Genomic DNA, 27934 nt, shown 5'->3' with positions numbered 1-27934 from the left:
AAAGGGGTTGTCATTTGCGTTGCCTCCTCTGCAGTTATTTGGGGGGCAGGTGGGGTAGGAGGGGGGTCTCTGCAGCTGAACCTACAGGATTGTGATCACCTGGTGGTCTCCCATCCGAGTATAAATGAGTTTTTTCCTGCAAGTTCAGCCAGGATTTGCAAAACTGGAGGGAGGGGGGAATAAACTAAAGTTTTTAAGAAGAGACTGGACAGTCATTTGTCTGACATGGTATAGGGTTATACCTATACTTCTCCCCTGGAGCAGGGGGGCTGGACTAGATGACCTCCAAGGTCCCTTCCGGTTCGATTTTATTCTAAATCCCTGCTTGGGTGGGGTGGTGGGGGACTAGATGACCTCCAAGGTCCCTTTCAACGCTATTCTATTCTAAATCCCTGATTGAGCAGGCGGGCCAGACTAGATGACCTCCAAGGTCCCTTCCAGCTCTAGTCTCTTCTAAATTCTAGAGACCCCAGGGATGTCACCGCTAAGCCTCTGACCCACAGGGCGGTAGAAAACCCAACCGTCGCAAAGAGACTGACCCCTAAGTGGAAGATGGAGAGGCGGCTGCTTTAAAAGGAACTTTATTGTTTTAAAAATAGACATGGGACTTTGAACCCTCCGGATATTTTTACATAAGCTCGATCTGGGTCCCGGGTGCGAGAGACAGGTGCGAGATACGGATGTTCCCAAGGCTTTGCATGAGGATTTTTTAGGGTGGCTCGCCTTGCAGGGAAGCTCCCCCCCCCCTGCCCCCCAAGCATCCCGGGACCCGTCCCGCTTCTCAGCCCACCAATTATCAGCCTGTCCCACCCACGCAAACCCCTTCGCACATGCCGAGGGAGCTGAGCCAAGGGAGCTGCTGTGCCTGGCTGTGGCATCTGTTCAGATTCCCAGCTCCATCTCGCACACCCAAGTGAAGGGGCGGGAACAGACGTTGTCATTCCAGAGGCTGCCTTGGGTCATCTGGGCACAGTCCTCTCCGCCCCCAGTGCCGTGGCCGTACCAGTGGTCTGGCTGGCCTTCAGCCCAGTCCCTGAAATGGGGGGAAAGGAAAAGGGGAAAAGGAATAAAAGAGGGAGGAGAAAAGAAGGAAGGGAGGAAGGAGAGAAAAGACAAAGGATGGAGGGAGGGAGGGAGGGAGGGAAGAGATGTGAGGGAGAAGAAAAGAAGGAAAATAAAAGGAAGGAAGAAGGAAAGAGAAAGAAAAAAGAAAGAAGGAAAAAGAAAGAGAAAAAGGAAATAAAGAAATAAATGGAGGGAGGGAGAGAGGTAGAAGGAAGGAAGGGGGGAGGAAGGAAGGAAGGAAGGAGGGAGGGAAGGAAGGGTAAGAGGAAGAAAAGAAGGAAAGAAGGGACATAAGAGGAAGGAAGGAAGGAAGGAAGGAAGGAAGGAAGGAAGGAAAAGAAAAATGAATCTCATTGAATATCTATTGACACTTCAAAGCAAACGTCTCCAATCTGATTCTCTCCCCTCTCCCTGTGTGTGGGACTACAACTCCCATTGCCCCCAGCCAGCCACCCCATTCTGCTCCTCCTTTACCTGCTTTGACCTGGGATAATAAACCCCATTCAAGAGGGATTAAAAATATCTCTGACCAGACATTTCCTGGTGGTATTTTCCTCCCCCCATGAAAACAGATGCTATTATTTTATCCATGGCATAAAATATAATGAGTAGAGTGATGCAGTGGCCTAGAGATGGAGCTCTCGCCTCCAAATCAGGAGACTGTGAGTTCAATCCTAGGTAGAGGCCGATATTTCTCTCTCTTGGCACAATGAGAATATATATCTGCAGAACAAAACTCCGCCCTGGCAACAGGGAAGGGCATCCGGCCAGTAAAACACTGAGCTCCATTCAGTTGCCCAGACTCCACCCCACAAGGGTCATTAAATGATGATGATAAAATATAATGAGCCACCTGGTAAAAATGGGGGGGGCTGCTTTAATTCCCTTTGAGGGGGGAGATAGAGCCAACGGTCGAATGGACTCACTTTGGGTCTACGGTGTAGGACGATCCGTCCACCCACTTCCAGTCCCCGCTGGAGTCGGTCAAGCCAATCCAGGTGTTACTCCCCTGTCGGTGGGTCTTCACAAAGTCCTGGCATGAGAAAACACAAGCCACTTACTGCCACAATGGAGCCCCGAATGTCCGTTGTTAAGAGAGACATTTAGTCAATTTTGCCCCATTTGATGACCTTTCCCGCCACGGTCCTTAAGTGACTTGCTGCCGTTCTTCTGTTATCAATGTGGTTGTTAAGTGAACCTTTGGCTTCCCTATGCGGGTCAGAAGGTCGCAAAAGGATGCTGCGATCGTCATACATTGGAGCCAACAGCTGAGCGCCCAAATAGGGATCGCGTGACCGGAACCGTCATAAGGGTGAGAAAGGGTCGCTCTGTTCGGCGTCGGCATTGCTTTGAACGGTCACTAAACGAACCGTGGTAAGTCGAGGACTAGCTTTAGGGCAGAACGGGATAAAGCCCGTGTGGGAGGAAGGGCTGCCCTCTCTCCTGCCCCCTGGTGGAGACCCCGGGGAGTCTCCTGGCCCACTTACTTTCTCGTCGGCCGAGTTAAGGATCACCAGGTGGGATTTCTTATCTTCGCAGTCTTTTTTGGCCGCCTGCCAGGTGTCCCTGGTCTGGGTGGTCCAGTAGCAGCTGGAACGGAAGGTCAGCCAGCCACGGGGGCAGCAGCCACTTTTGCTCCCTGGGGGGCGAGGGGGGGAGAAAAGATCAGGGCGTCAGAGCTAAGAAAAGAGGTTGAGATTTTGGAAAGAGGGCAGAGAAGAGCAACAGAGATGATCAAAGGGTTGCAGGAACTGGGTTTGGACAATCAAGAGATGAAGAGAAGAAGAGATCAGAAAAGAAAAGAAATGAAGAGAGAAGAGAGGAGGGGAGGGGAGGAGAAAATAGGAGAAGAGAAGAAGAAAAGAATAAATGAGAAAAGAAGAAATGAAGAGCGAATTGAGGAGGGGAAGGGAGGAGAAAATAGAGAAAAGAGATGAAGAGAAGAATAGATGAGAAAAGAGAAGAAAGGAGGGAAGAAGGGAAGGGAATGTTAGATTAGTGTACATGCAAAATGACAATAAAGTTATTCTAAGTTCTGGTAAGAAAGATGAGAAGATAAGGATAAGAGCAATAAAGCCTTACTACGTGGAGAAATATCTCTACTCCTAAGAAAGGGAGGTTTGAGTTAGGTGTGGCGCAAGTTTATGTCCAGGAGGTGAGGGGTCTGCAGATATTTTCTCAGCCTTCTTTCTGGTTCGTGCAGTGTAAAGTAAAATATAGAGAATAATAGAGAATACAGGAGAGAGGAGAGAAGGGGAGGAGAAAATAAGAGAAGAGAGAAGAAAAGGGAAGAAATGAAGGGAAGGCAAAAGACAAGAGAGGAGAAAAGAACAGAAGAAGAGAAGGAGAAGAGAGGGAAGGGGAGAAGAGAAGAGATAAGAGATGAAGAGGAGAAGAGATGAGAAAAGAGAAGAAATGAAGGGAAGGGGAAAGAGAAGAGAGAAGAAAAGAAGAGAAGGGGAAGAGAGGGAAGGGGAAAAGAGAAGAAATGAAGGGAAGGCAAAAGACAAGAGAGGAGAAAAGAACAGAAGAAGAGAAGGAGAAGAGAGGGAAGGGGAGAAGAGAAGAGATAAGAGATGAAGAGGAGAAGAGATGAGAAAAGAGAAGAAATGAAGGGAAGGGGAAAGAGAAGAGAGAAGAAAAGAAGAGAAGGGGAAGAGAGGGAAGGGGAAAAGAGAAGAGAAGAAATGAAGGGAAGGCAAAAGACAAGAGAGGAGAAAAGAACAGAAGAAGAGAAGGAGAAGAGAGGGAAGGGGAGAAGAGAAGAGATAAGAGATGAAGAGGAGAAGAGATGAGAAAAGAGAACACATGAACAGAAGGGAAAAGAGAAGAGAGAAGAAAAGAAGAGAAGGGGAAGAGAGGGAAGGGGAAAAGAGAAGAGAAGAAATGAAGGGAAGGCAAAAGACAAGAGAGGAGAAAAGAACAGAAGAAGAGAAGGAGAAGAGAGGGAAGGGGAGAAGAGAAGAGATAAGAGATGAAGAGGAGAAGAGATGAGAAAAGAGAACACATGAACAGAAGGGAAAAGAGAAGAGAGGAGAAAAGAAGAGCAGGGGAAGAGAGGAGAGAAGAAAAATAATAAAATAAATAAATTTTGAGACTCTGGTTTTTACCGTTGCTCTTCATTTCGACAATTTCACAGTGCAAAGCTCTGGCATTCTGTTCTAAGGTTTCCATCTGTGTCTGGGACAGTTTTATCACTGGAAGAAGAAGAAGAGCAAGAATAGAAAGAAGCTGTACACACACACACACACACACACACACACACACCACAATCCCAAGAGAAAAACCAAAGCCCATCCCTATCCATGAAAAAAACCCTCCCCTTGCCCTGACGCTCCCCTGTCTCAGACCACCAAAAAGCCCTTTTAATGGTGGCACACGTTGTGTGTGGTCCCATGTTTTTCAAATTTGACAACGGGACGATGGGGGGGACTTCAACTCCCAGAATTCCTCCCATTTTCCAGTGGCCACGTGTGAAAACAGGTAGTGTTAATCAGAGCTGCCAAAAAAAAAAAACCCCACCAAGTCATCTGATTCAGAGGCGGCTGCTTTCATAAGCATCAGCAGCTGCCTTCATCGGGACATGCTGGCTGGGGAATTCTGGGGAAGATTCTGGGGGAATTCTGGGAGTTGAAGTCCACCCAGTGCCTAGGTTTGAAAAGCACCGTGTTAATCAATGGTTCCAAAAAAAAAACTGATTCGGAAGTGGATGCTTTAATGAGACGTGGAGACAGCAACAGCTTCTTTCATCGGCGCATGGAGAGGCTGGGCTGATGGAGGGGATTAAATTGGGGCGGGGGGGGAAGAAAGGGTGGGGCAGACAGGTTGGCTGGGTGGCTGCAGCTGCCAGGTGAGCTGGCTCATGAAAGCAGCTGCCTTTTATTTGAAATTGCTAGACTCCTCTCTCCCAGGGACCTCCTGATGTTGACAACAGCAATTGTGTCCCCTTTCTCTTGCCAGGGATTTTGAGATCGGAGAAAGGCAACAATGAGAGCATCCCTTATTCCTCTGTAGGGACCCCAAGCCCCCCCCCCCCCCCCCCCGTCCGCCACCAACTGCACCCTGGCTGGAAGAAGGCTTCTTCTGGGGTGAAAAAATCCTGACCTTTCAACAGCTTATCGTTCTCCTGGGTCAACATTTTCTGCAGCTCAGCCAGTCTCGACCCGGTGCTGTTTCCTAAAGAGGACAAGAAGGAGGGCCCACTGTCAACTCCTAAAGTTGCCATAATGAGAAGAGGGGGGGGGAGCGCATTTCACGCATACTTTTGGCTTGAGTCTGATCTCAGATTACTGCATCAGGCTTGGGAGGGGTGCAACTCCTTGGGAAATGTGATTTATGACACAGATTGCGGGGAGGGAAGGAACAGGGGTAAAGTTCACCTATAACTCAAATGAGGCTCAGATCTGACTGCACAAAGCAGGCACTGCCAAAATCCTCCTAACAAATGACTGGTTTTCTTTTGAAATTTGACTCGAGGCTCATGAATCAATTAGGGCATTTTGGGGGAAACTTGATACCCGGTTGGAGCGGGGCCCATTCCCATGACACCACCCCCCCCCCAAGAATCCTTTAGCTGAGGACATCGGGAGAAGGAGGACGCCCTTCCTTGGCAGGAATCGCACCAGCAACCTCCCCTTCTGAAGACCCCCTCCCAAGAGAAAGTTTGCTCCTCCATTCTCCGACAGGATGTCTGTCCCAGTTGGGAAAGTGTGTAGCCCCCGGGATGGAATTTGGATAGAGGAAGAGGGGGGTGCTTGCGTGCTGCTTCTCACCCCCTCTGGCCCCTCCTTACTTTTGGCCTTGAGTTTGGTGGCCCCCTGTTGGATCGCCTGGGTAATATTCTCCACGCCCGTCTGGGTCCCCTGGAGGCTTTTGATGAACTGAACGCCTGGAACAGAGGGAGAGAGGGAGGAAGCAGAGCCGAGGGAGGGGGCAACCCATAACCTTCCCCCCAGGTGTAGAAGTTGACCCTCTCCTCCTTTGGCACCAGGCAGCCTCCCTCTGTTATTCTCTCTATTCCTACGACACCCCCGAAACCCAGGTAAAAACAAAAAAAAAATGCCTGAATGTATTGCCATCCCGTCAGAGGTGTCTGCAGAGGCTTCGCACATGGGCCAATCCACGTTTCTCTTCTTCGTTTCCCATTTTCAATGATGACTGAAACTACGGGCTCAATGACAATTGTAAATTGAGGATCAGCTGTGATTGGGGTTGGACTAGATGACGTGCAATGGCCCCTCTAGCTTTGGCCAGTTCCTACAACACCTGAAACCCAGGTTAAAAACACAACACAACACCGTGTCTTCCTGCATTTCACTTAGACTCCAGCAGCTTTGGGTTCCACATGGACCAATCCACGTTTCTCTTCTTCTTTTACTTCCCATCTTGCACGCTCCTCCTCCAGCTCCAGGTCTGCCTCGCGTTTTCCTCCTCCCTGGGGCCTTGCACAACCCATGTCGCACCCCGTCTTGTGTGATACACTCACCTTGAATGCCCAGGATGCTGATCGAGAGGATCAGAACACCACAGAACACCATCAGCACCAGAAGGAGGCGGCTGGTGGGACAGACGCGCCGGGGGAACGACTTCGACAACGGGAAGTCTGTGGGAAGAGAAGGAGGTTGTGAAGACCCCACCCCCGCCCATCCTTTGAGGACCAGAAATGAACGTATTGGCAAGGTGGGAGGGGGTCTCTCCCCTGGAGAAACGAGGGGCAAGAATCTCCGAGAAGCCCTCCCCTGGTGGGTACCTTCTGGATTTGAAGCCCCTGACCAGAGGGGGAATTCAGCCAGTTTGCACCGGTTCTCCCAAACTGGTGGCAGAAATTTTGCCCAGTTCGGCGAACCGGTAGCGATGGCTGGCTGGCCACGCCCCTTAAACGGGCCTTGTCACAGGTTGCTCACCCCGCCCATCCGGTCGCTGCTCGCTTGCACCGCCTCTTTGCATGCCAGCTCTCAAAGAGGCCGGCGGCTGGCCGCAGGCGAAAAGCGGCTTCCTTTGCCGCCATCTTCTTCGCGCACGCGCAGCCCATTGCCTCGCAAGTCTTCCTCTTTGCCAGCCAGCTGCTTCCCAGCAACGGCGGCTGGCCGGGGGCCACCGAAAACTCCGGTCAGCTTGCCTTCTGGACTGGACCAGCCCCCACGGAAGATAAGCAACCAAAGATGTGGGGGAGGAAGTGGGGAAACGGGGGCGACTGGTGAAGGGAGGGCAGGAGGAGATAGGGGAAAATACTAACAATTTTCCTACCGTTTCCTGTGGGCGTGGCTAGGTGGGGGCATGTGACTGAATGGGCGTGAGTGATGTCATGTTGGCCACGCCCACTCAGTCACATGCCCCCCACCTAGCCACGCCCACTGAACCGGTAGTGAAAATTTTTTGATCCCACCACTGCCCCTGACCTTATCCTCGGGACCATGACGTGACTCCCCCAAGGGAGGAAGGAGAGGGAAAAGAAAGAAAAAAGGAAGGAAGGAAGGAAGGAAGGAAGGAAGGAAGGAAGGAAGGAGGAGGAAAGAAGATAGGAAGGAAGGAGAGAAAAAGGAAAAGAAGGGAGGGAGGAGAAAGGAAGGAAGGAAAAAGAGGGGAAGGAAGGAAAGAGAGAAAGGAAAGAAGGAAGGAAGGAGAGAGAAAGAAAGAAAGAAGGTAGGAAGGAAGGAGGGAGGGAAGAAAGGAGAGAAAGGAAAAGAAGGGAGGAGGAAGGAAGGAAAGAGAAAGAAAAGAAAGAAAAAAGGAAGGATGGAAGGTAGGAAGGGAAGAGAGAGAAACGAAAGGAAGAAAATAGGTAGGAATGAAGGAGAGAGAAAGAAAAGAAGATAGGAAGGAAGGAGGAAGGAAGGAAGGAAGGAAGGAAGGAAGGAAGGATCAACCCAAATATTTCCAACAATTGGCAGATCACCAGGATAGAATAGGAAGGAAAGATCTCCAGGTTTCCCCACCACCAACCCATGTCCCCACCCCACCCCCCACCCCACCCCACCCCCCATCAGCCGCTGCATGATTCGGATCCGCTTCCAGGTACCTTTTTCAAAGTGTGTTTCGTATTCCTTCTCCACGTCTGCAGACTGGAAGTTCTCGTACATCTCGGGCTGCGGGGGGGACTCGGGAGCTTCCATGCTGGGGAAAAGGGACAGAGGTGGGTGGGTGGCATATAATGGAGGGTAGGGGGAGGCCATGGGGAAGGGGCGAATGGAGAATCTGGAGATACGTTTCTGGAGGCAAATTCTGTTTCTATGAGACAGAATTTCTTCATCTTGGTCACGAAGAAGGGTGGATTTCAGCTCCCAGAAGAGAATGAAGGGAGGGAAAGGGACAGAGAAGGGAGGGAGGGAGGAAAGAAGGAAGGAAAATAGACAAAAGAAGGAACAAAGGAACAACAGAAGGAAGAGAAGGAAGGGAAGGAAAAAAGGAAGGGAAGGAGGGAAAAGGACAGAGAAAAGAGGGAGAGAGGAAAGAGGAAAAGAGATAAGGAAGGAAGGAGACAGAAGGGAGGGAAGGGAGGAAAGGAAGGAAAGGGACAGAGGAGGAAGGGAGGGCAGAAGGGAGGACAGAAGTAGGGAGGGAAGAAAATAGACACAAAATAAGGGATGAAGAGAGGAAAATAGAAAAAAGAAGGGAGGAAGGAAGAGTAGGAAAGGAAGAAGCAAAAAGGAATGAAGGGAGGGAAAGGGACAGAGAAGGGAGGGAGGGAAAAAGGAAGGACATGGGAGTAAGAAGAAGGAAGGAAGGAAAATAGACAAAAGAAGAGAGGAAAGAAACAAAGGAAGGATAGAAGGAGAAAAGGAAGGGAAAGAGACAGGGAGGGAGAGAAGGAAGGCAAGCAGGCTGGCTGGGGGATTCTGGGAGTTGAAGTCCACCCATCTTCAAGGGGCCATGATGGAGAGATGTCTTCTCCTCTGGAACATCTCAAGAGAAACAACCCATTTTCCCCCCCAACACGACATCTCACCTTCAGCTGCCAACTGCCAAGGGTCATTTTACTATACAGCTGGTTCTCAACTTACAACCGTTCATTTAATGACCGTTGAAAGTTACAAGGGCACTGGAAAAAAGTGACTTGTGACACGTTTCACATTTACGACCGTTCTCCGGCTTGAGCAGGGGGTTGGACTAGAAGACCTCCAAGGCCCCTTCCAACAAGGTCCCAAGTAGAGTACGTCCAGTCGAATGAAAAGGAGGACTAGGGGTCGACATGACAGCAGCCTTCCTGTGTCTGGGGGGGCTGCCCCAAAGAAGTGGGGGTCCAATTATTCCATAAAGGCCCAGAAAGCAGGAGAAGAAAACAATGGAGGGAGGCTAATCAAGGAGAGAAGCAGCCTGGAATTAAGGGGTACATTTCCTAACAGGGAGGACAATTAGCCCGTGGAACAACTTGCCACCAGAAGTTGTGGGTGCTCCATCAATGGAGGTTTTTAAGAAGAGCCTGGGCAGCCACTTGTCTGAAATGGTGTAGGGTCCCTTGCTTGAGTTGGACTAGATGACCTCCAAGGTCCCTTCCAGTTCTGTTATTCACCCTACGGCATCTCTCCCTTTGGGACTCGGGGGGGGGGGAGAAAGCCCCTGACCCCATCCTGGCTACTCACTTGACCACCGAAGTCGCCATGCTGCCCTGCGCCCCCTCCTCCTCCTCCTTCGTGGGACTCGGAGGCCACCTGCAAGCGCTTGCCCAACCTCGGTTAGGAGGCTTCTCCCGGGCAAAGTTTGGGCACAGTGAAGATCCGTCACCAAATTCCTTCCCCGCCCCCCAGCCCCGTGCCTGGCTGCTACGGAAAGCAGGGCTGGCATGAGGGGGCTGGACCAGCAATGGGGCCACTTCTGCCCTCCCCCCCATCCCTCCCCATGGGGACCTTTGCTCTGTCAATATTATTTCTCCCCAGAGTGTACAATTTGCTATTTTAAAAAAAATGCACTGTAAATTGGAAGCAGGTCGGTGTTTCACAACCTTCGCGGCTCGAAGATGGTTGGACTTCAACTCCCAGAATTCCCCATCTTCAGGTTGCAAAGGTTGAGAAAGTTCACTACAAAGGGGGACTTTAATAAAGTGGGATAGAAGGGAGGGAGGGAGGGAGGGAGGGAGGGAGGGAAAGAAAGAAAGAAAGAAAGAAAGAAAGAAAGAAAGAAAGAAAGAAAGAAAGAAAGAAAGAAAGAAAGAAAGAAAGAAAGAGGAAAAAAGAAGGAAGGATGGAAGGAGACAAAAAGGAAATAAAGAAGGAGCGAGGAAAGATAGATACTTTACTTTACTTTACTTTTATTTAGATTTTTATACCGCCCCCTCTCCCCAAAGGGACTCGGGGCGGTGTACAGTCAAATAAAAACACATCAATAAATAAATACAAACACAAAGAGGAGGCAATAAGAAACTGTACATATCTGAAGTAAAGTAGTTAAAAGCAATATTTAAATACCCTAAAAATACCCAATTAAAATATCTGCCAGGAGGTAGAATAAAACTATAAATGGGCCAGGCCGGCTAAACGGAACAGGTGAGTCTTCAGTTTTTGTCGAAAGGAGCGGAAGTCGGTGGTGGTTCTGATATCGGGGGGGGGGGGGGAGGTCATTCCAGAGGGTTGGGCCCATCACAGAGAAGGCTCTACTCCTAGGCGCCGAAGAAGAAAGAAAGATGAAAGAAAGAAAGAAAGAAAGGAAGGAAGGAAGGAAGGAAGGAAGGAAGGAAGGAAGGAAGGAAGGAAGGTAGGTAGGTAGGAAGGAGAGAGAAAGGAAAAAAGGAAGGGAGGGAGGAGAGAAATCAAAGAAAGAAAGAAGGAAGGAAGGAGAGAAACAAAATGAAGGGAGGGAGGAAGGAGAAAGGAAGGAAAAAACAGAAAGAAACAAAAAAGGAAGGAGGGAAGGAAAGAGAGGGAAAGAAAAAAGGAAGGAAGATAGGAAGGAAAGAAAGAGAGAAAACAAAAAAGAAGGAAGGAGAGAGAAAGGAATGAAAGAAGGGAGGAAGGGAGGAGAGAGAAAGAAAGGAAGAAAAAAGGAAGGAAGGAAAGCGAGGAAAAGGAAAAAAGGAAGGAAGATAGGAAGGAGAGAAAACAAAAAAGAAGGAAGGAGAGAGAAAGGAAAGAATGAAGGGAGAGAGGGAGGAGAGGAAAAGGAAAAAAGGAAGGAAGATAGGAAGGAAGGAAAGAAAGCAAAGGAAGAAGGAAGGAGAGAGATAGGAAAGAAAGGAAGGAATTATAAGCCTCAAAGATTTCCAACAATTGGCGCATCCCCAGGAGAGAATTGGAAGGGAAGGGGCTGAGGGAGCCTCCCTGAAACAGCTTCTGCTCCCACAATCCTTAGCTCCCGGCACCCATCTTCACCAAGGGCGGGGGGGGGGCAAAACAAATCCAGATGCCAGCTGAAAAGATGACATTGAAGCTCAGCCATCTTGACTCTTTTGACTGCACCTGGTAGACACCCATGGCTGAGGACAATGGGAGCTGGAGTCCTGCAGTCAATCGGAAGTAAAGCCCAATTATGCACTAAGCCAAGGGAGTCTCCAAACCAGGCCCCTTTAAGACTTGAGGACTTCGACTCCCAGAATTCCTCAGCCAGCTGTTCTTCCCCTTTAAGACTTGTGGACTTCGACTCCCAGAATTCCTCAGCCAGCTGTTCTTCCCCTTTAAGACTTGTGGACTTCGACTCCCAGAATTCCTCAGCCAGCTGTTCTTCCCCTTTAAGACTTGAGGACTTCGACTCCCAGAATTCCTCAGCCAGCATGGAATTCTGATGAATTCTGGGAATTGAAGTCCACAAGTCTTAAAGGGGCCAGTTTTGCAGCCCCCCCCCCCCCCTGGACTAGGCTAACCTGGTTTAGACTGAGACTCTTTATCGGGTGAATACTTCCTGTGGTTCTAGGACTTTCTACTTGTCCCAATTCCTCAGACTCCTCCTCTTACTTTCATGCCAAAGCTCTTAATGTTATAATTACTTTAGCCATATGATCTAATTACATTGTAAAACTCAGTCATCTAACCTAACATAGACAGATTCCGTTCTGGCAGTGTTTACCTTAGCCTGGGATTAAAGAGCCTGGATCCCATTGGCTGGCACGAACAGCTATTCTCCAAGGCACCTGAAGGCAGAACAGGAAGCAATGGGTGGAAACTAATCAAGGAGAGAAGCAACTTAGAACTGAGGAGAAACTTCCTGACAGTCAGAACAATTAATCATTGGGACAGAAGTTGCCTCCAGATGTTGCGAATGCCCCAACTCTGGAAGTCTTTAAGAAGATGTTGGATAGCTATTTGTCTGGAACGGTATAGGGTTTCCTGCCTAGGCAGGGGGTTGGACTAGAAGACCTCCAAGGCCCCTTCCAACTCTGCTATTGTATTGTATTGTATTGTATGGGGGCGGAAACCTGGGGGGTGAAAAGGGGGGCAGCAAAGGGTAGGAGGAGAACAGACCCATTCCCCTTCCTGCTTTGGAATATCATGCAAACAAAGTCAGAGAAGTTGGCTCTGCAAACCATGATTTGATTAAACCAGAGTTCCACCACCAATGAAGGGCTTAACGATCCACTCTAGCCTCTTCCCCTTTCTTGTCTGATCCTCTCCTGCAGCAGCCTTTCGCTGTCCCTGCTGCCTTCCTGCCTGCCACACCTTTCTGAGTGGGCGGGGCCAGGGCTAATTGCACAGGTGGGGGAGCCACAGGTGAGTGGCAGGATCCAAACAGCCTCACCTGCCGAAGCTGAGCTGTTTGTGCTGGCCAGCTATGGATGCCTGGCTCTTTCTCCCACTGCTGGCTCTGCTCCTGCAAGGATGCCCTGCCAGGATGCCCACCTATGCCCACCCCCCGGTGGAGGTGCGCTGTGGGCCGCAAAGCATGGTGGTGACCGTCCGCAGGGACCTCTTTGGGGTGGGCAAGTTGGTGGACCCCATGGAGCTGGCCTTGGGACCTGCAGCTTGTCCCCCTCTGAGTCTGGAGGCCGGCAGTGTGGTGGTCTTCGAAGCGGGTCTCCACGAGTGCGGGAGCGTGGTGCAGGTATGCCCGTCGAGGGGAGGGGGGCTCTGGGAGGAAGGAAAGGGGAAATTTTGGGGGCAGCTGTGGGGTCTGGGAAGGGGTCTTTTCTGCTACCAACTCTGGAGAGCATCCCTTCTAGCTGTGTTTCACAGCCTTGCAACTTGGAAGAAGCCTGGACTTCAACTCCCAGAATTCCCCAGCCAGCCTCGGAAGGCTGGCTGGGGAATTCTGGGAGTTGAAGTCCAGCCCTCTTCCAAGTGGTCAAGGTTTGATTAAAGAAACAAAAAACACAGAGACAATTTTACCTGGAAACCATTTTTGGACTTTGTACTTGAGGTGAGGAAGAAGGGGGAGAAAAAGAAACTTAATTGGTTTGGGAGTTTGCTGATATGGTAGGTTGGCTGTTATAGAAAATAGCTACTATGGAAAGAAAAGGAAAAAAAAGGAAATGCTATCCCCAAAAAAGGAGCAACATAAAACGAGGAGAGAAACAGTGGGAGGCAAAAAAGAAGAATTTAAAGGGGGGTTAACTCAACTACGTTATAGAAGAATGATAGGGGAAACTCAGAAGAAAAGATACTACAAAAGAGGAAAAAGGGGGGAAAGAGGAATTTAAGAGTAGAAGACAGAAGGACAAAACTGAAGAAAAATAGAACACCAAAGAGAGCAAAAGACGAGTTGGGAGAAAATGGTTAGGAAAGGAAGAAGGTAAAAAAAGAGAGATATTAGTAGAAAATGAAACATCTTGATACTGCTGATGATTATAGAGTTAAATAAAATCATATTGTTAAGTGGGGGTAACCAATGAAGTAAAATGTGTGATGATATGTGCTGCCTATAGAAATTAGAAATAACCAATGGGAAATGAAAGGATAAAGTTGGTATACTTTTCCCCGCCGAAAGGGCGAAAAATGATTTGGTTCACGTGTGAAGAGAAATGTACGTTTGAGACGGGAATATGGGAAGGAAATAATGGGGAAATGATCATGAGATGTAAAATTAATTATGTACAAGAGAGAATGTAAAAAGGGGAATAAAACCTGGACGACACTTTGCTTGAAAAGAGGTTTTAAAATTTGTAACAAAAAATTAAAAAAAAAACTTTACGGGGAAATAAAAGAAATGATATGACAGTCAAACAAAATAATTGAGGTTTGATGTTGTTACCTTATTCTGCTCCCCTCAAAATGCTTCCCCCCCCCTTTTATCCTACGCTGGTTTATCTTCTCCCTTATCATCCCCTTATTTTCATATTTTGATAAAATATAATCGACAGTTTTACATTCTGATAAACTAATAAAATAGCGGAAACCCCGATATCCTAGACCTTCCTGGTGGCCCCCTTTCCAGAGAGTTGCCATTGGCTCCTTGTGGGGGCACTGTGCATTTGCCCCACAGCAACCCACCCCCCCTGGCTCCCCTCTTTTCAGATGACCCCCGACTTCCTGATCTACCAGACCCAGCTCTCCTACAGGCCTTCGCTGACCAACCATCCGGTCATTGCCCGAAGTCGTGGTGCCACCATCGGACTGGAATGCCGCTATCCCAGGTGAGGATGGGACTGGGCTAGGCCGGGAGGGAGGGGAGGGGAAGGTAAGGGGGCAGGGGGCTTTGTCCTCTGGGGCCTTCCTCCTGGCTGTTGGGGAAGGTTGCACAGAGGGCAATTCCATTAGGGAGGGGGGGAAGAAGGGAGGACACTGAGGGAGGGAGGGAGGCAAGTAGACAAAAGAAAGGAGGAAGGAAGGAAGAGAAGGAAGGAAGGAAAGAAAGAAAGAAGGAAAAGGGGAATGAAGGGAGGGAAAGGAACAGAGGGAGGGAAGAAGAAGGACACTGAAGGAGGAAGGAAGTAGGCAAAAGAAAGGAGGATGGAAGGAAGAGAAGGAAGGAAAGAAAGAAGGAAAAAGGGAATGAAGGGGGAAGGGGCAGTGGAGGGAAGAAGAAGGATACTGAAGGAGGGAGGGAGTAAAATAGACAAAAGAAAGGTGGAAGGAAGAGAAGGAAGGAAGAAAAGAAAGGAAGGAAGGAAAGAAATAAGGAAAAAGGGAATGAAAGGAGGGAAAGGGACAGAGAAGGGAGGGAGGGAAGAAGGAAGGACACTGAAGTAGGGAGGAGGAAAGAAGGAAAATAGACAAAAGAAGGAACAAATAAACGATGGAAGGAAGAGAAGAAAGGAAAGGAAAAAGGGGAGGGAGGGAGGGAAGGAGGAAAAGAAATGAAGGAAGGAAGGAGACAAGGGAGGGAAGGAGGGAGGAAGGGAGGGGAGGAAGGGGACAGGAGGGAGGGAGGGAAGAAGGAAGGACAGAAGAAATGATGGAGGAAGGGAGGAAAATAGACAAAAGAGAGGAAGGAAGTAATGAAGGAAGAGTAGGAAAGGAAGAAACAAAAAGGAATGAAGGGAGGGAAAGGGACAGAGGAGGGAGGGAGGGAAAATAGACAAAAGAAGGAAAGAAGGAAGGAAGGAAAGAAAGAAGGGAAGGGAGGAAGGAAGGAAGGAAGGCAGGAAGGAAGGAAGGAAGGAAGGAAGGCAGGCAGGAAGGAAGGAAGGAAGGAAGGAAGGAAGGCAGGAAGGAAGGAAGGAAAGAAGGTAAACCCTTGCTGGCTGGGGAATTCTGGGAGTTGAAGTCCATGCATGGTCAAGTGACCAAGGTTGAAGAGAGACAGACTTAGCTGGCAAATGTTTCTGCAGCTTTGTGCTCTCATCAATGGGAGAAAAGGGGGCAGGAATAGGCCCAGAAGGGGGGGGGGGGTGTTCGCATGCCTTCGTCCCTGTGATTACGAAGGAGGACCCATTCCTGAACAAGGGCCATAGGAAGCCCGGGAGGGTGGGGGCTGGAACACGGGAGATCCGGGGGGGAGAGAAACTGGAATCCCCCTCCCCATTCTCTCTTCCTTCTTGCAGGAGGGACAACGTGACCAGGAAGGCCCTCCACCCCACCTGGCTCCCCTTCCAGTCCACAGCCTTGAGGGAAGCCAAGTTGGCGTTCTCCTTGAGGCTGATGAACGGTAAGGCAGCTGAGAAGAGGGGGTTGGGGGGGATTCTGGGAGTTGAAGTCCAAACCCCTAAGTCGCCAAGAGGGAGAGAAGCCCACTTACTAGCACACTTCTCCATTGGCCAACCAGGAGAAGCTGGGTTGACCATCTAGGGTGGACCTCAGATCTCCTGGAAGCTGCTCGCAGTTGGAGTAGACTTTTCTGCCAACTGGCATTGTAATTGATGGTGGGGTAGGTCCCCCACCACTGCGCCCTTCCCTCACGGCCACACGGCCACCCCACTCGCTTGCTCGCCATTTTCCCGGCTGACTGCCCAGTTGACCAGGTGAGGCCTGGGCTGCAGCCGACGGGGAAGGGGGTGCAGCACGTGGAAGGCTCCCCGAAGTTCCTCGGCTCATCCAGGCTGCAGCTGAGCCCGCTGCCCTCTCCTGCCAACAGCCTCCCCTCCTGCCGACGCCCTCTCCAGCAGCTGAAGCTTGCCGGCGGCTTTGGGAGACTCTGGCTGGGGGGGGGGGGGCTAGGCTAGCACGAATGCAGCCTACCCGTGTGTAGGCAGAAGGAGGCAGTTGCGTAGATGCAGGTGGCGAAGGCGAGGCAGGGCAAGCGTCTGAGCGAGCCAGTTCAGGGGCATGGCCAGCCAGCTGTCACTACCAGTATGGTGACCCACTCCCAATTACCACTACCAGTTCTCTGAAACCGGTTCAAACTGGGAGCAACCCACCTATGGATGGGTAGGTGGGTGGCCCAATCCACTGTAGCTTTGTGTCTTTCTTGGCACAGATGACTGGACAGCCAAAAGAGTCTCTGACCGCTTCCTACTGGGTGAGCCCTTGCGCCTCCAGGCCGATGTCCAAGCGGAGAACCACTTGCTCCTGAGGCTCTGGGTGGACAGCTGCAGAGCCAGCATGAGCCCCATGCCCGCCTCCGGGCCCCAGTATGAGATTATGGGCGCCAGTGGGTAAGAGCCGCACAGGGAAGGATGATTAAGCCATGGAACGGCTGCCCGCCAGAGGCGGTGGGTGCTCCTTCATGGGAGGTTCTCCGGAAAAGATTGGGCAGCCATTTGCCCGGGAGGTCTCCTGCTTTGGGCAGGGGATTGGACTAGAAGACCTCCAACATCCCTTCCATCCACCCAACCAACCATCCATCCACCCACCCAACCATCCACCCACCCACCCATCCACCAAATCATCCATCCATCCAACCATCAATCCATCCATCCAACAAACTAACCATCCATCCACCCACCCAACAATCCATCCATTCATCCATCCATCCAAGCAACCAACCATCCATCCATCCATCCATCCATCCATCCAACCAACCAACCATCCATCCATCCATCCACTCACCCACCCACCCACCAAACCTTCCATCTATCCATCCAACCATCAATACATTAATCCATCCAACCAACCATCCATCCATCCATTCAACCAACTAACCAGCCAGCCATCAAACCATCCATCCATCCATCCATCCATCCATCCATCCACCCACCCAACAATCCATCCATTCATCCATCCATCCATCCATCCATCCATCCATCCATCCATCCATCCATCCATCCATCCATCCATCCATCCATCCATCGGTTCTTCATAAATGATCAGAGAACCAAGTATCCTAGATGGCATAAGGATTGCTGCTTGGACCCTGTGGGGTGGAGGGTGGGCTAGAAGCTACCAGCAGCGTGGCTGGGTGGGAGGGAAGCACGGGTGATACTAAATACATAGTCCTCGACTTACGGCCACAACAGAGCCCAACATTTCAAAACTGCTAAGTAAGACGGTTGTTAACTGAGTTTTGCTTCCTTTTGCAACCATTCTTGCCACAGTCATTAAATGAATCCCTGCATTTGTTGAGCGAGTCACCCGGTTGTTGAGCGAATCCAGCTTCCCCCATGGAGTTTGCTGGCCAGAAGGTCGCAAAAGGGGATCACATGATCCCTGGACCATCATAAATACGAGTCGGTTGCAAAGTGGCCGGATTTTGATCACGCAGCCACAAGTGTGAAAAACAGACATAAGTCGCTTTTTTTCAAACTTTGAAGAGTCACTAAACGAAAGGTTGTAAGTCGAGGACTGCCTGGGAGAGCAATGATTTGGGGAAACCGGGGGGGGGGGTGTCGTCTTGCTGTCAGCTGACAGCCCCTCTCCCACAGATGCCTACTTGACGGGCGGCAAGAAGGGGTCTCATCCGCCTTCCTCGCCCCACGGCTGCGCCAGGAGACCCTGCGTTTCACCGTGGACGCCTTCCGATTCACTGGAGAGGCCCAGAAACTGGTTGGTTCTGCTGTGGAGGATGGGTTGGGGTGTGCCGGGCAAGGGTCTCCTTTGCGGAGATGGATTCTGCTCCTTCAAGCCCCCTCCCTCCAGGAATTGCAACATTTTGCTGGCTGGGGACTTCTGGGAGTTGTAGTCCAAATGTCTTAACACAGTGGTGAAATCTAAAAAATTTTGGGGCACCGGTTCTGTGGGCGTGGCTTGGTGGAGGAGGGTCATGTGACTGAGTGGGTGTGGCCAACTTTTTCCCGCATTTTTTTTCTGCTGGTTCAGGCAAATAAGTAGGAAAAAATGCTTTAAAAAGTGAAAAAAATGGTTCCGATGGTCGGACGGATCCGTGTGCAATCGTCAGAACCTTCTTCCCCCACTTTTTAAACCATTTTTAACTACCTATTCGCTGGAACTGGTAGTAGAAAAATGCTTTAAAAAGGTAGTAAAAAAATGCTTTAAAAAGGTAGTAAAAATGCTTTAAAAAGGTAGTAAAAATGCTTTAAAAAGTGATTGTCATAGAATTTTTTTCCCCACTTTTTAAAGCATTTTTAAATACCTATTCGCCGGAACCGGTAGTAAAAATATGTTTTAAAAAGTGGGTGGGGGAGGAGGTTCTGACGATCGCGTGCCACAGCTGATTGTCACGGAACTTCCCCCCCACACACACACTTTTTAAAGCATTTTTTTACTACCAGTTCTAGTGACCTGTTCAGAAGGGCTAGCATTTCACCCCTCTCTTAACAGTGTTGAGTCTGAGAAACACGGGGTGAACTAAATTATAGTCTGATGTGAAGAATGAATCCTGAATGCATCTGAGTAGCTACATTCACACACACACACTTTCCTTATCCTGGTTTAGCCATTTTTGGCTCTGGAGCCGAACTAGCAAACTCCCCTAACAAACCAGGTTTCGCGCACAGCGTCTTTGCCAAGCCGAGAACCCAGGATGGATGCCAGGCCTATCACAATCTCATCGCTGTGTCCAGACGGCGCCTCCTTTGCCTTGGCACACGCGGGTTATATCAAAATTGAGCCCAACGACGGACGCATCATTGGCCCTCAACAAGGAAGTTTAGCTGGGAGGGGGAATTCTGGGCGTTGAAGTCCACCCATCTTCAAATCACTTAGGTTGAGAATTATACCTTTTATGGCAAAAAAAAGAGAGGAAGAATTCCCTCCACTGGGAATTGGGGATTAAAAATTATTCTTTCCCCCCCCCCCCAGATTTACATAACCTGCCGCCTGAAAGTCACTCCGGGAGACCAAGCGCCAGATGTTTTGAACAAAGCTTGTTCCTTCGACGCAGCCAGCCATTCGTGAGTTCGTCCCCTTCCCAATACCATCCATCCTCAACTTACGACCAATGGAGCCCAACGTTTCTAGATTCTTGAGTGAATTTCGCCTCATTTTACGACCTTTCTGCTGCGGTTGCTAAGCGAATCGCTGCAGCTGTTAAGTTAGGAGCACGGTTCTTAAGCGAACCTGCTCATCGGAAGGTCGCAAAGGGGGACCTCGTGACTCCAGGGACGTGGCAACGGTCATAAGTACGAGTCGAATGGCCAAGTGTTGAAATTTTGCCAAGGGGCCAATTGCCAAGTGCTGAATTTCGATTGTGCGGCCACGGGCATGCAGTCATAAGTACGAAAACGGTCATAAGTTTCTCTTTTTTTGCTGTAGTTTTGAACGGTCACTAAATGAACTCCAGGACTACCTGCACCAGCCCATTTCAAGGGCAGGCTGTTTCTAGCACATTTATAAGTGCGTTTTGGGAGCTGTAGCCTGGCACCTGGAAAAAGGAGTGGGTTGGGGGGGGGCAGGAGACCCCTAGGAAATTTAGCCATCGGTTTTGCAAGGTTTGTAACTTCCTGCTCTCCCAAATAGCCAGGGGTTCGGTCGCCTTCTCCAGCCAGCTGTTTTTCCCTGGCAGGTGGGTCCCAGTGGAAGGACCAGTCGCCATCTGCAGCTGTTGCGAGACCCGGAGCTGCGGTGGGGCAAAGGAGGGTCAGGACCCCCAAGGCCCTGACCATGGAGAGATGGCCTGGCAAAGGAGCTTGACCGGTAAACGGAGTGGGGGTCAGCGTCGGGAAACGAGATTTAGGGGGTCAGCATTTGGGCTGCACAAATCCAGGCCAGCTTTAGAACCCTGTTTTCCAACCTGTTGGAGGAGGGGGCAGGGGGTTGGACTAGATGACCTCCAAGATCCCTTCCAACTCGGTTAATCTGTGAAACATTGGCCCCTTTAAGATGGGCGGGACTTCAACTCCCAGAATCCCCCAGGCCGCTGTTGAAAACACTGTGACAGAGGGCAGCAAATTGGGACACTGACCTTGTCTGCTGCTGCCCTCTGGTGACCATTCGCAGTTCTGCGGCCCTTTTCTAAGCTCAGAAAAAGTCAATGTTTGCTGGTTCTCCCCCATGCATCCTGCTACGAAGCCCCCTCCCCTAACGGAGCCCCCTCCCCTAAAGGAGCCAGAACGGGCTGGGTTTCCTAGTGTCCCAACCGAAGCATGCTAAGCCAGAATCAGGATGATTCAAGGAAGAAGGGTTGTTTGTTTGTTGTTTGTTTTGTTTTATTGGATTTATATGCAATGGGTTGCAGGAAATGGGGGTGTCTAGTTTAATGAAAAGGAGGACTAAGGGGGACATGACAGCAGTCTTCCAGTATTTGAGGGGCTGCCCCCTCCCCAAAAGAGGGGGGGTCCACCTATTCTCCAAAACACCCGAAGGCAGGACAAGAAGCAATGGATGGAAACCTAATCAAGGACAGAAGCAACGTGGGAGAAATTTCCTAACCGTGAAGACAATTAACCAGTGGGACTGCTTGCCACCAGACGTTATGGGTGCCTCATCACTGGAGGTTTTAAGGAAGAAAGTGGTCAGCCATTTGTCTGAAATGTTACAGGGTCTCCTGCTTGAGCAGGGGGCTGGACTAGAAGACCTCCAAGGTCCCTCCCAATTCTGTTATCCTGTTAATTAATCAGTAGAACGGCTTGCCTGCAGAAGGTATTATTTTCCAAAAGAGACAAGCATTTTTCTGAAATGATCTAGGGTTAGGGTTAGAGTTTCCTGTCTGAACAGGGGGCTGGACTAGAAGACCTCCGAGGTCCTTCCAACTCGGTCATTGTGTTAAACCCCCTCCTTTGATTCGTGGCTCTCTCTCTCTCTCTCTCTCTCTCTCTCTCTCTCTCTCTCTCCCTTTCTCTCTCCCTTTCTCTCGCTTTAGCTGCAGATGGGGTGCCTCCATCCTGCTAGGCTGAATTCCCAATGGGGAAGCTTGGGGGAGGGTAACTCTCCGTAGGGCACCCCCCCCCCTTTCCAGGGCTCAGTCTGGAAGGAAAGTAAGAAAGGTTCAGCTAAAACTCACCTTCTTTTATATATATATATATATATAATTTTTTTAAAAAATTGAATAAACACAAACAAACACCTTAAAATCATCTTCCATTACAAATGGTAGAAAGTGTGTCAATTGGTTACAAAGAACTTTCGTTCATCCCTTCCACAGTCATCCCCTATGATTCATATCATCTATTTTACATCACATATATTTTATATATATTGCTGTCATCATGCCTCATCCTTCATATGACTATAGTTGTTTTAACGTCCCTTTATAACAAGCATTCCAAAGTTTAAAACAAAACCACATAATGGCATTCCCTTATCTATTTTCAATATCATCCAATCACATTATCCCTTTATAACACATTCAAAAGAAAAAATTAATTATGTTTAATAACAAAGTTTTTAAACCTCTTTTCTTAATCATTGTTTACAATTTATATCCAATTTCCCTTTTATCATGTCAATACAAATTATTGCATTATTATCCATTATCAGTCCTTTATTTAACAATAGTTTGTCTAAGTTTAACTTACTTTCCCCCCTTTTTCACCATTTAAAATTTATACCAAATTTCCTCTTATCAAACCAATACATATGTATACATTGTTATCATTATCAATTATTTATCTAACTTTATCCATTATCGCTACATTTTTAACATAATGCTCTAATTTTATCTAAATTTAACTAGTATTTTATTATTAATTTTCATATCTCAACCTGTGTCTTTCCAGTCAATACGAATTATGACATTATTATCCATTATCAGTCCTTTATTTAACAATAGTTTGTCTAAGTTTAACTTACTTTTCCCCCTTTTTTCACCATTTATAAAATTTATACCAAATGTCCTCTTATCAAAGCAATACAACGTTAAGAAGGGTTCAGCTAAAATTCACCTTCTTAACGTCCACAGTGGAGACGGACACTCCTGAGGTTGCTTTGGCCCTGGGACCCCTCTTCGTCTTGGACCCTCAGCAAGGGAGCACCGGTCAGTTTCCTGGAGAAGCTGCGGAAGAGGAGATGGCAATGGAAGGTACCGGACTTTTCTCTCGTTTGGGGCTCCAGGGACACCCCCATGTGACCTTAGAGATGCCTCCTGACCGGGGAGAAATTCCCGTGCATTTTCACTTCCCCTTCCATACTCAGAAATCCTCATCAATCACTTTCTCTGGAACTCTTTCATTTCCTACCCGCCCTGGTTCATGGAAAACACTTTCTCCTCCCCACGTGGGGGAGTCCTCGACTTACAAACGCTCACTTAGCGACCGAAGAGCTTGGAATGCACAGGTAGTCCTCGGCCACACGGGTGCCCAGAATTTAGCTTTGTTAAAGGAGCTTTGCCCCTTTGGACGGCTTTTCCTGGCCGTTGTTAAGCGAATCGCCGCAGGGGTTTGGTCAGCGACACGGTTGCTAAGTGAATCGGGCTTCCCTGTCGGGTTTAGCTGGTCTGAAGGTCGCAAAAGGGGATCACGTGGGGACACTTCTGCAGTCGTCGTAAGTACAAATCCATTGTTAAGCTGACCAGGGGGATGCTACGACGGCCGTAAGAAAACGGTCGTAAGAAAAAGAGACAGTTACAAAATGCCGTCGTAACTTTGAACGGTCATGAAATGAGCTGTTGTTAAGTCAAGCACTCCCTGCAGCTATTTACTTACCTGGATTTAAAATTCCGATGGCCGGCCTCTCTCCCCCTGCCCCTGGATTTGCACAATGGCATTTTGGGCCCTTGACAAACTCAGGCCACAAATTTGTTTTTGTGGACATTTGCAGCAATCCTCAGTCACGTGGGTGAGATTTATGATTTTACCCCCTCCCTAACAGGCGTGCCCATAATAATTGCTGATCGTAATATCATCATCATTTATTCTCTTGAATGCTTTTATGGCATCCAGGAGTAATCCCCTGCATTCCCACCCTCTACTAAAGTTGGGGCCGATTTTTTAAAAAAAAAAAAACACCATGGGAGCATTCATCGTGATGAAACGTTGCAGATTCCAATAATAAATGGATTGGTCTCCCCGCCGCCGCCCCCCCGCAGAAATCAGTAGCTTATTTTTATTTATTTTTTGCCCAGAATTTGCCAAGTATCGAACTGTTGGAAGAAAAGTCCTTCTGGGTTCAGTTCCAAGTGGGGAAGAAAGAAACTTGGAAACAATGGTAGCTGATTGGAATGATGGTTTTAATGATGGACAGGATCCCCTGGTTTGAGACCCTTATTTAAAGTTTTTAAATAAGTTTTAAAAGTTTTAAATCTTTAAATGTAAAGATTTAAAGTTTTCAAGTCTTTTAGATTTAAAGATCCTGCAAAAGATTTTAAAGTCTTTTAGATTTAAAGATCCTGCAAAAGATTTAAAAGTCTTTTAGATTTAAAGACCTTGCAAAAGATTTTAAAGTCTTTTAGATTTAAAGATACTGCAAAAGATTTAAAAGTCTTTTAGATTTATAAATTTCAAACCTTTTAGATTTAAAGTTTCTGAAAAAGATTTCAAATCAGCTTGAACAGCTGGGGAGGAACTCCCGCAACCCGAAACATCTGGAGGAAGGAAGCAGAGAGTCAATAAAATGGCGAGGCAGCATTTTAACTCCCGGGGTTGTCGAGGGCAGAGGGATCGCGCAATTGTCACACCGCCTTGGACAACGGTTGCCAAAGCTTTTGTCCCAAATCAGGAAAAGCGGAAACCAAAATAACACAACTGTTGTCCCCCCAACAAGTTGGCAACGCTGAGCAAATGTTCAATTTTGCTGAGGTTTTGAAGTTTCCAACAGGCTTGGGAGGCTTCCTCTAAAAAGAGAAGTTGTGCACAACTAGCTTTGTGAGAAAGGGAAGTGCAGAAGAAATGCAGAATTGTGTGGAGTCCTGGACTCACAACTTAGTGAAGTTAACCGCGCCACTGAAAAAAAGTGACTTATGAAGGTTTTTCACACTTAGGACCGTTGAAATGTCCCGAGGCCACAGGATTAAATTCAGACACTTATTGTGCTCATATTTATGATGGTTTGCAGTGTCCCAGGGTCTCCTTTTGCGGCTTTCGGAACAGCCAAGTCAAGGGGGGGGAAGCCAGATTCACTTAACAACTGCGTGTCTCACTTAACAACCGTAGCGATTCACTAAACAACTGTAGCCTGAAAGAAGTTGGTTTGTAGCAAGGGGAATTTGGGGCTCACGGACAATTTCAGAGGGTTTGAATTTTGAGAACGTGACTGCAGGGACACTGTAACGGTCGTAAGTGTGAAAAACAGACATCATTCACTGTTTTCAGTGCCGTTGTAGATTGGAATCGTCACTAAACGGACTGTTGTAAATTGGGGACTACCTGTATTATGAGTTGTGTACGTCTAACAGGCGTTGTTTCTACTCCCGGCAGAATTGATACCAGCCGTGCCAAAGGTAACCCACCCACCCTTCAGAGAGCAGGAGGGGTCTCCCAGCATCTCGGTTGGTCGGAAGGATCATTTGGGGGCCCCCCTGGAAGGTAAGTGCCGGATAAGGCAGGGGTCTCCAACTTTGGCCACTTTATGACTTCTGGACTTCAACTCTCAGAATTCCTCAGCCAGCCATGCTTTAAGATATCTGACTACAACTCCCAGAATTCCTCATAATAATAATAATAATAATAATAATAATAATAATAATAATAATAATAATAATAATAATAAAATTTATTTCTTAGCCGCACCCTCTCCCGAAGGACTCGGGGCGGCGTACAGTAAAAACAGATAAAATACAATATGGACAAAACACACACAATAAACAAATACGTGTACATGGAGGAGGTAGGCAGATGAATGAAGACAATTAAAAACACAATTTAAAATCCCCTAATAAATTCCAAAAATCACAAAATTAAAATTAAAAACCCGTCAGGAGCAGAGTGAACGAACTATGGTTGAGCCAGGCCAGCTACTTGGAATAGGTGGGTCTTGAGCTTTATCCGGAAGGCGCGGAGGTCAGAGGTAGTCCTAATATCCGGGGGAAGGTCATTCCACAGGGCTGGGCCCGCCACAGAGAAGGCTCTGCTCCTAGGCGCCGCCCCATGGCACTGTCTGGTAGACGGCACCTGGAGAAGTCCCTCTCTGTGCGAGCGGATGGGTCGTAGGGATGTATGGGGCAGAATACGATCCCGCAGGTAACTAGGTCCTGAGCCATGGAGCGCTTTAAAGATCGTAATCAAGACCTTGAAACGCACCCGGTAGACCACAGGGAGCCAGTGCAGCTCGCGCAGGAGAGGTGTCACATGGGAGTACCTAGTACTCCCCATAATTACTCAGCCAGCCATGCTTTAAGATATCTGGACTACAATCCCCAGAATTCCTCAGCCAGCCATGCTTTAAGATATCTGGACTACAACTCCCAGAATTCCCTAGTCAGCCATGCTTTAAGATATCTGACTACAACTCCCAGAATTCCTCAGCCAGCCATGCTTTAAGATATCTGGACTACAATCCCCAGAATTCCTCAGTCAACCATGCTTTAAGATGATTGGACTATGCTGCTATGCTGGCTGGGGAATTCTGGGAGTTGAAGTCCACAAGTCGCAAAGGGGCCAAGGTTGGGTAAAGAATCCTAGCCATATTGGTCATCTGCTTTGTTCCAATGGGCCCCTTCCAATTGTTGGATCACAAAGCCCATCATTCCCTGAGCCCTTTCTTGGCTTCTGGAAGGGCGTTCGGAAATGTCTACCGTATAAAACATAGTCTTCCGTTCTCCCAGCTTGCTCTGCTAACGTCTTCCGTTCTCCCAGCTTGCTCTGCTAACGGGGCATTCAATCTGAGGGGACCACTTCCTTGGGTGGGTCTAAAGTGGGGTGGTGGCCTTGCCTCACAATCAGGAGTTTGATCCCAGGTAGAGGCCAGTATTTCTCTCTCTGGGCACAATGAGAATATATCTGCCGAACCAAACTCCTCATTGGCAACAGGGAAGAGCATCCGGCCAGTAAAAAAAACCCCACTGAGCTCCATTCAGTTGCCCTGATTCCACCCCGCAAGGGGTTATGAGGTCATTCAAAGAAGCTAATGACTTTCTTGGGTTGGTCTAATGCTTCTTCCCCCTTGCCAGTGCTTGTCCAGCAAGGCCCCCTCTTCTTCAGTGGGGCAGAAGAAGGCTCCGGGTTCGGAGACCCGACGGAAGCAGTCACAGGCCGGGGGCCTCGTAAGCAGCAGCTGGCCTCCCCGCCCCAGCGAGCGCTTGCTCTGGCACCGACGTTGGCACCCACTCGGCCGTCACCGCCCCCATCGTCTGGCACAGAGAGATCAGCGCTGGCCAACAAGGCCGAGGGGGTTCCCGGCCCCCTGGAAGATGCGGCCGCCTTCACCCCTGCAAAGCTCCCCAAAGCAGCAGTAAACATGGCAGCAAAAGGTGAGACGGGCACAGCCAAAGCAGAGGGGCAGAAAGCTTTGGCCTGCCAGGGGAGGGAGATTTTAACAGAAGAGCAGAGCTGGAAAGGACCTTGGAGGTCTTCTAGTCCAACCCCTTGCTCTAGCAGGAGGCTCGCTTTAGACAAATGGCTTCCTAATCTCTTTTTTAAAGCCGCCAGTCTTAAAGTTGCTGCCTGGGGCATTCTGGGAGTTGTAGTCCAGTAGTCTTAAACTTGCTGCCTGGGGCATTCTGGGAGTTGTAGTCCAGTAGTTGTAAATTTACTGCCTGGGGCATTCTGGGAGTTGTAGTCCAGTAGTCTTAAACTTGCTGCCTGGGGCATTCTGGGAGTTGCAGTCCACCGGTCTTAAAAGTTGTCAGACACCCCCAAATCAGGGTGTGTGGGGGGGTGGTTGTGTGAAGCTGAGTCTCGCCCTCCTTGGTGGAAATATCTCTCTCTTTCTCTCTCTCTCTCTCTCCTCCTCCTTCTCCTCCTCCTCCAGACGGGGAGCAACCCTCGGGGAAAATGCCAGGGTGGCCCCTGCTGCTGCTGCCGGCGGGTGCGGTGGTCGTGGCCCTTCTCTCCCTGGCGGTCTGGCTTCTGGCCCGAAGACGCCGACGCTTCCCCCAGGCCTCGTCCGTCAGTCTAGAATTGCACTGCAAATAAAACGGAGATTCCGCCTGGGGTGCCTCGCCTTCTGTCTCTCTTGGGGGGGGGTCGAGCGGGGGTTGTGTGTTTCCTGGGCACTAAGGGAGGATGCCCAGTGCCAGGCAAGGGGGTCCCCTGTGCTACTGAGGAGAGATGTGGACCCCACCCCTTCAACCAGGCCTGGCCTGGGGAGGGGGCTGGGGGGGCTGGGCAGGCAGAGGGGGCCATGCCCATGCCAGGCAGGGTGCCAGCTGGGCACCATCCCTCGAGGGCACCTATGTGGGGCGTCCCTTGGGAAACAGGGTTGCT

The 27934-nt window shown here is 49.2% G+C and overlaps 2 protein-coding genes across 3 annotated transcripts; one reads left to right on the top strand and one right to left on the bottom strand.

The window, feature by feature from the left end:
- Positions 1-565: 565 nt before the first annotated feature.
- On the bottom strand, positions 566-22643 carry LOC309401950 (asialoglycoprotein receptor 1-like). 2 transcript variants are annotated; one of them, XM_081971336.1, is made up of 9 exons: positions 22520-22643; positions 8084-8178; positions 6551-6667; positions 5858-5953; positions 5170-5241; positions 4176-4262; positions 2553-2704; positions 1992-2098; positions 566-1033 (listed from the first exon to the last, which is right to left on the bottom strand). In XM_081971336.1, the coding sequence occupies exons 2-9, from the start codon at positions 8175-8177 to the stop codon at positions 883-885; spliced, it is 876 nt and encodes a 291-aa protein (XP_081827462.1). In that variant the 5' UTR covers position 8178; positions 22520-22643; the 3' UTR covers positions 566-882. The 2 variants fall into 2 exon arrangements, with proteins under 2 accessions (XP_081827462.1, XP_081827461.1); XM_081971335.1 differs by lacking the exon at positions 22520-22643 and adding an exon at positions 9645-9803.
- Positions 12497-27660, top strand: LOC309401949 (zona pellucida sperm-binding protein 3-like). Its single transcript, XM_081971334.1, has 11 exons — positions 12497-13029; positions 14439-14557; positions 15908-16011; positions 16780-16957; positions 18164-18284; positions 19500-19591; positions 20203-20333; positions 22537-22656; positions 24989-25096; positions 26680-26979; positions 27480-27660. The coding sequence occupies exons 1-11, from the start codon at positions 12760-12762 to the stop codon at positions 27641-27643; spliced, it is 1707 nt and encodes a 568-aa protein (XP_081827460.1). The 5' UTR covers positions 12497-12759; the 3' UTR covers positions 27644-27660.
- Positions 27661-27934: the final 274 nt, after the last annotated feature.

The sequence above is a fragment of the Natrix helvetica genome (assembly GCF_964273705.1).
Source record: "Natrix helvetica genome assembly, chromosome: Z".
Lineage (NCBI taxonomy): Eukaryota > Metazoa > Chordata > Lepidosauria > Squamata > Natricidae > Natrix > Natrix helvetica.
The sequence above is the reverse complement of the archived record's forward strand: the minus strand, read 5'-3'. Positions and strand labels throughout refer to the sequence as shown.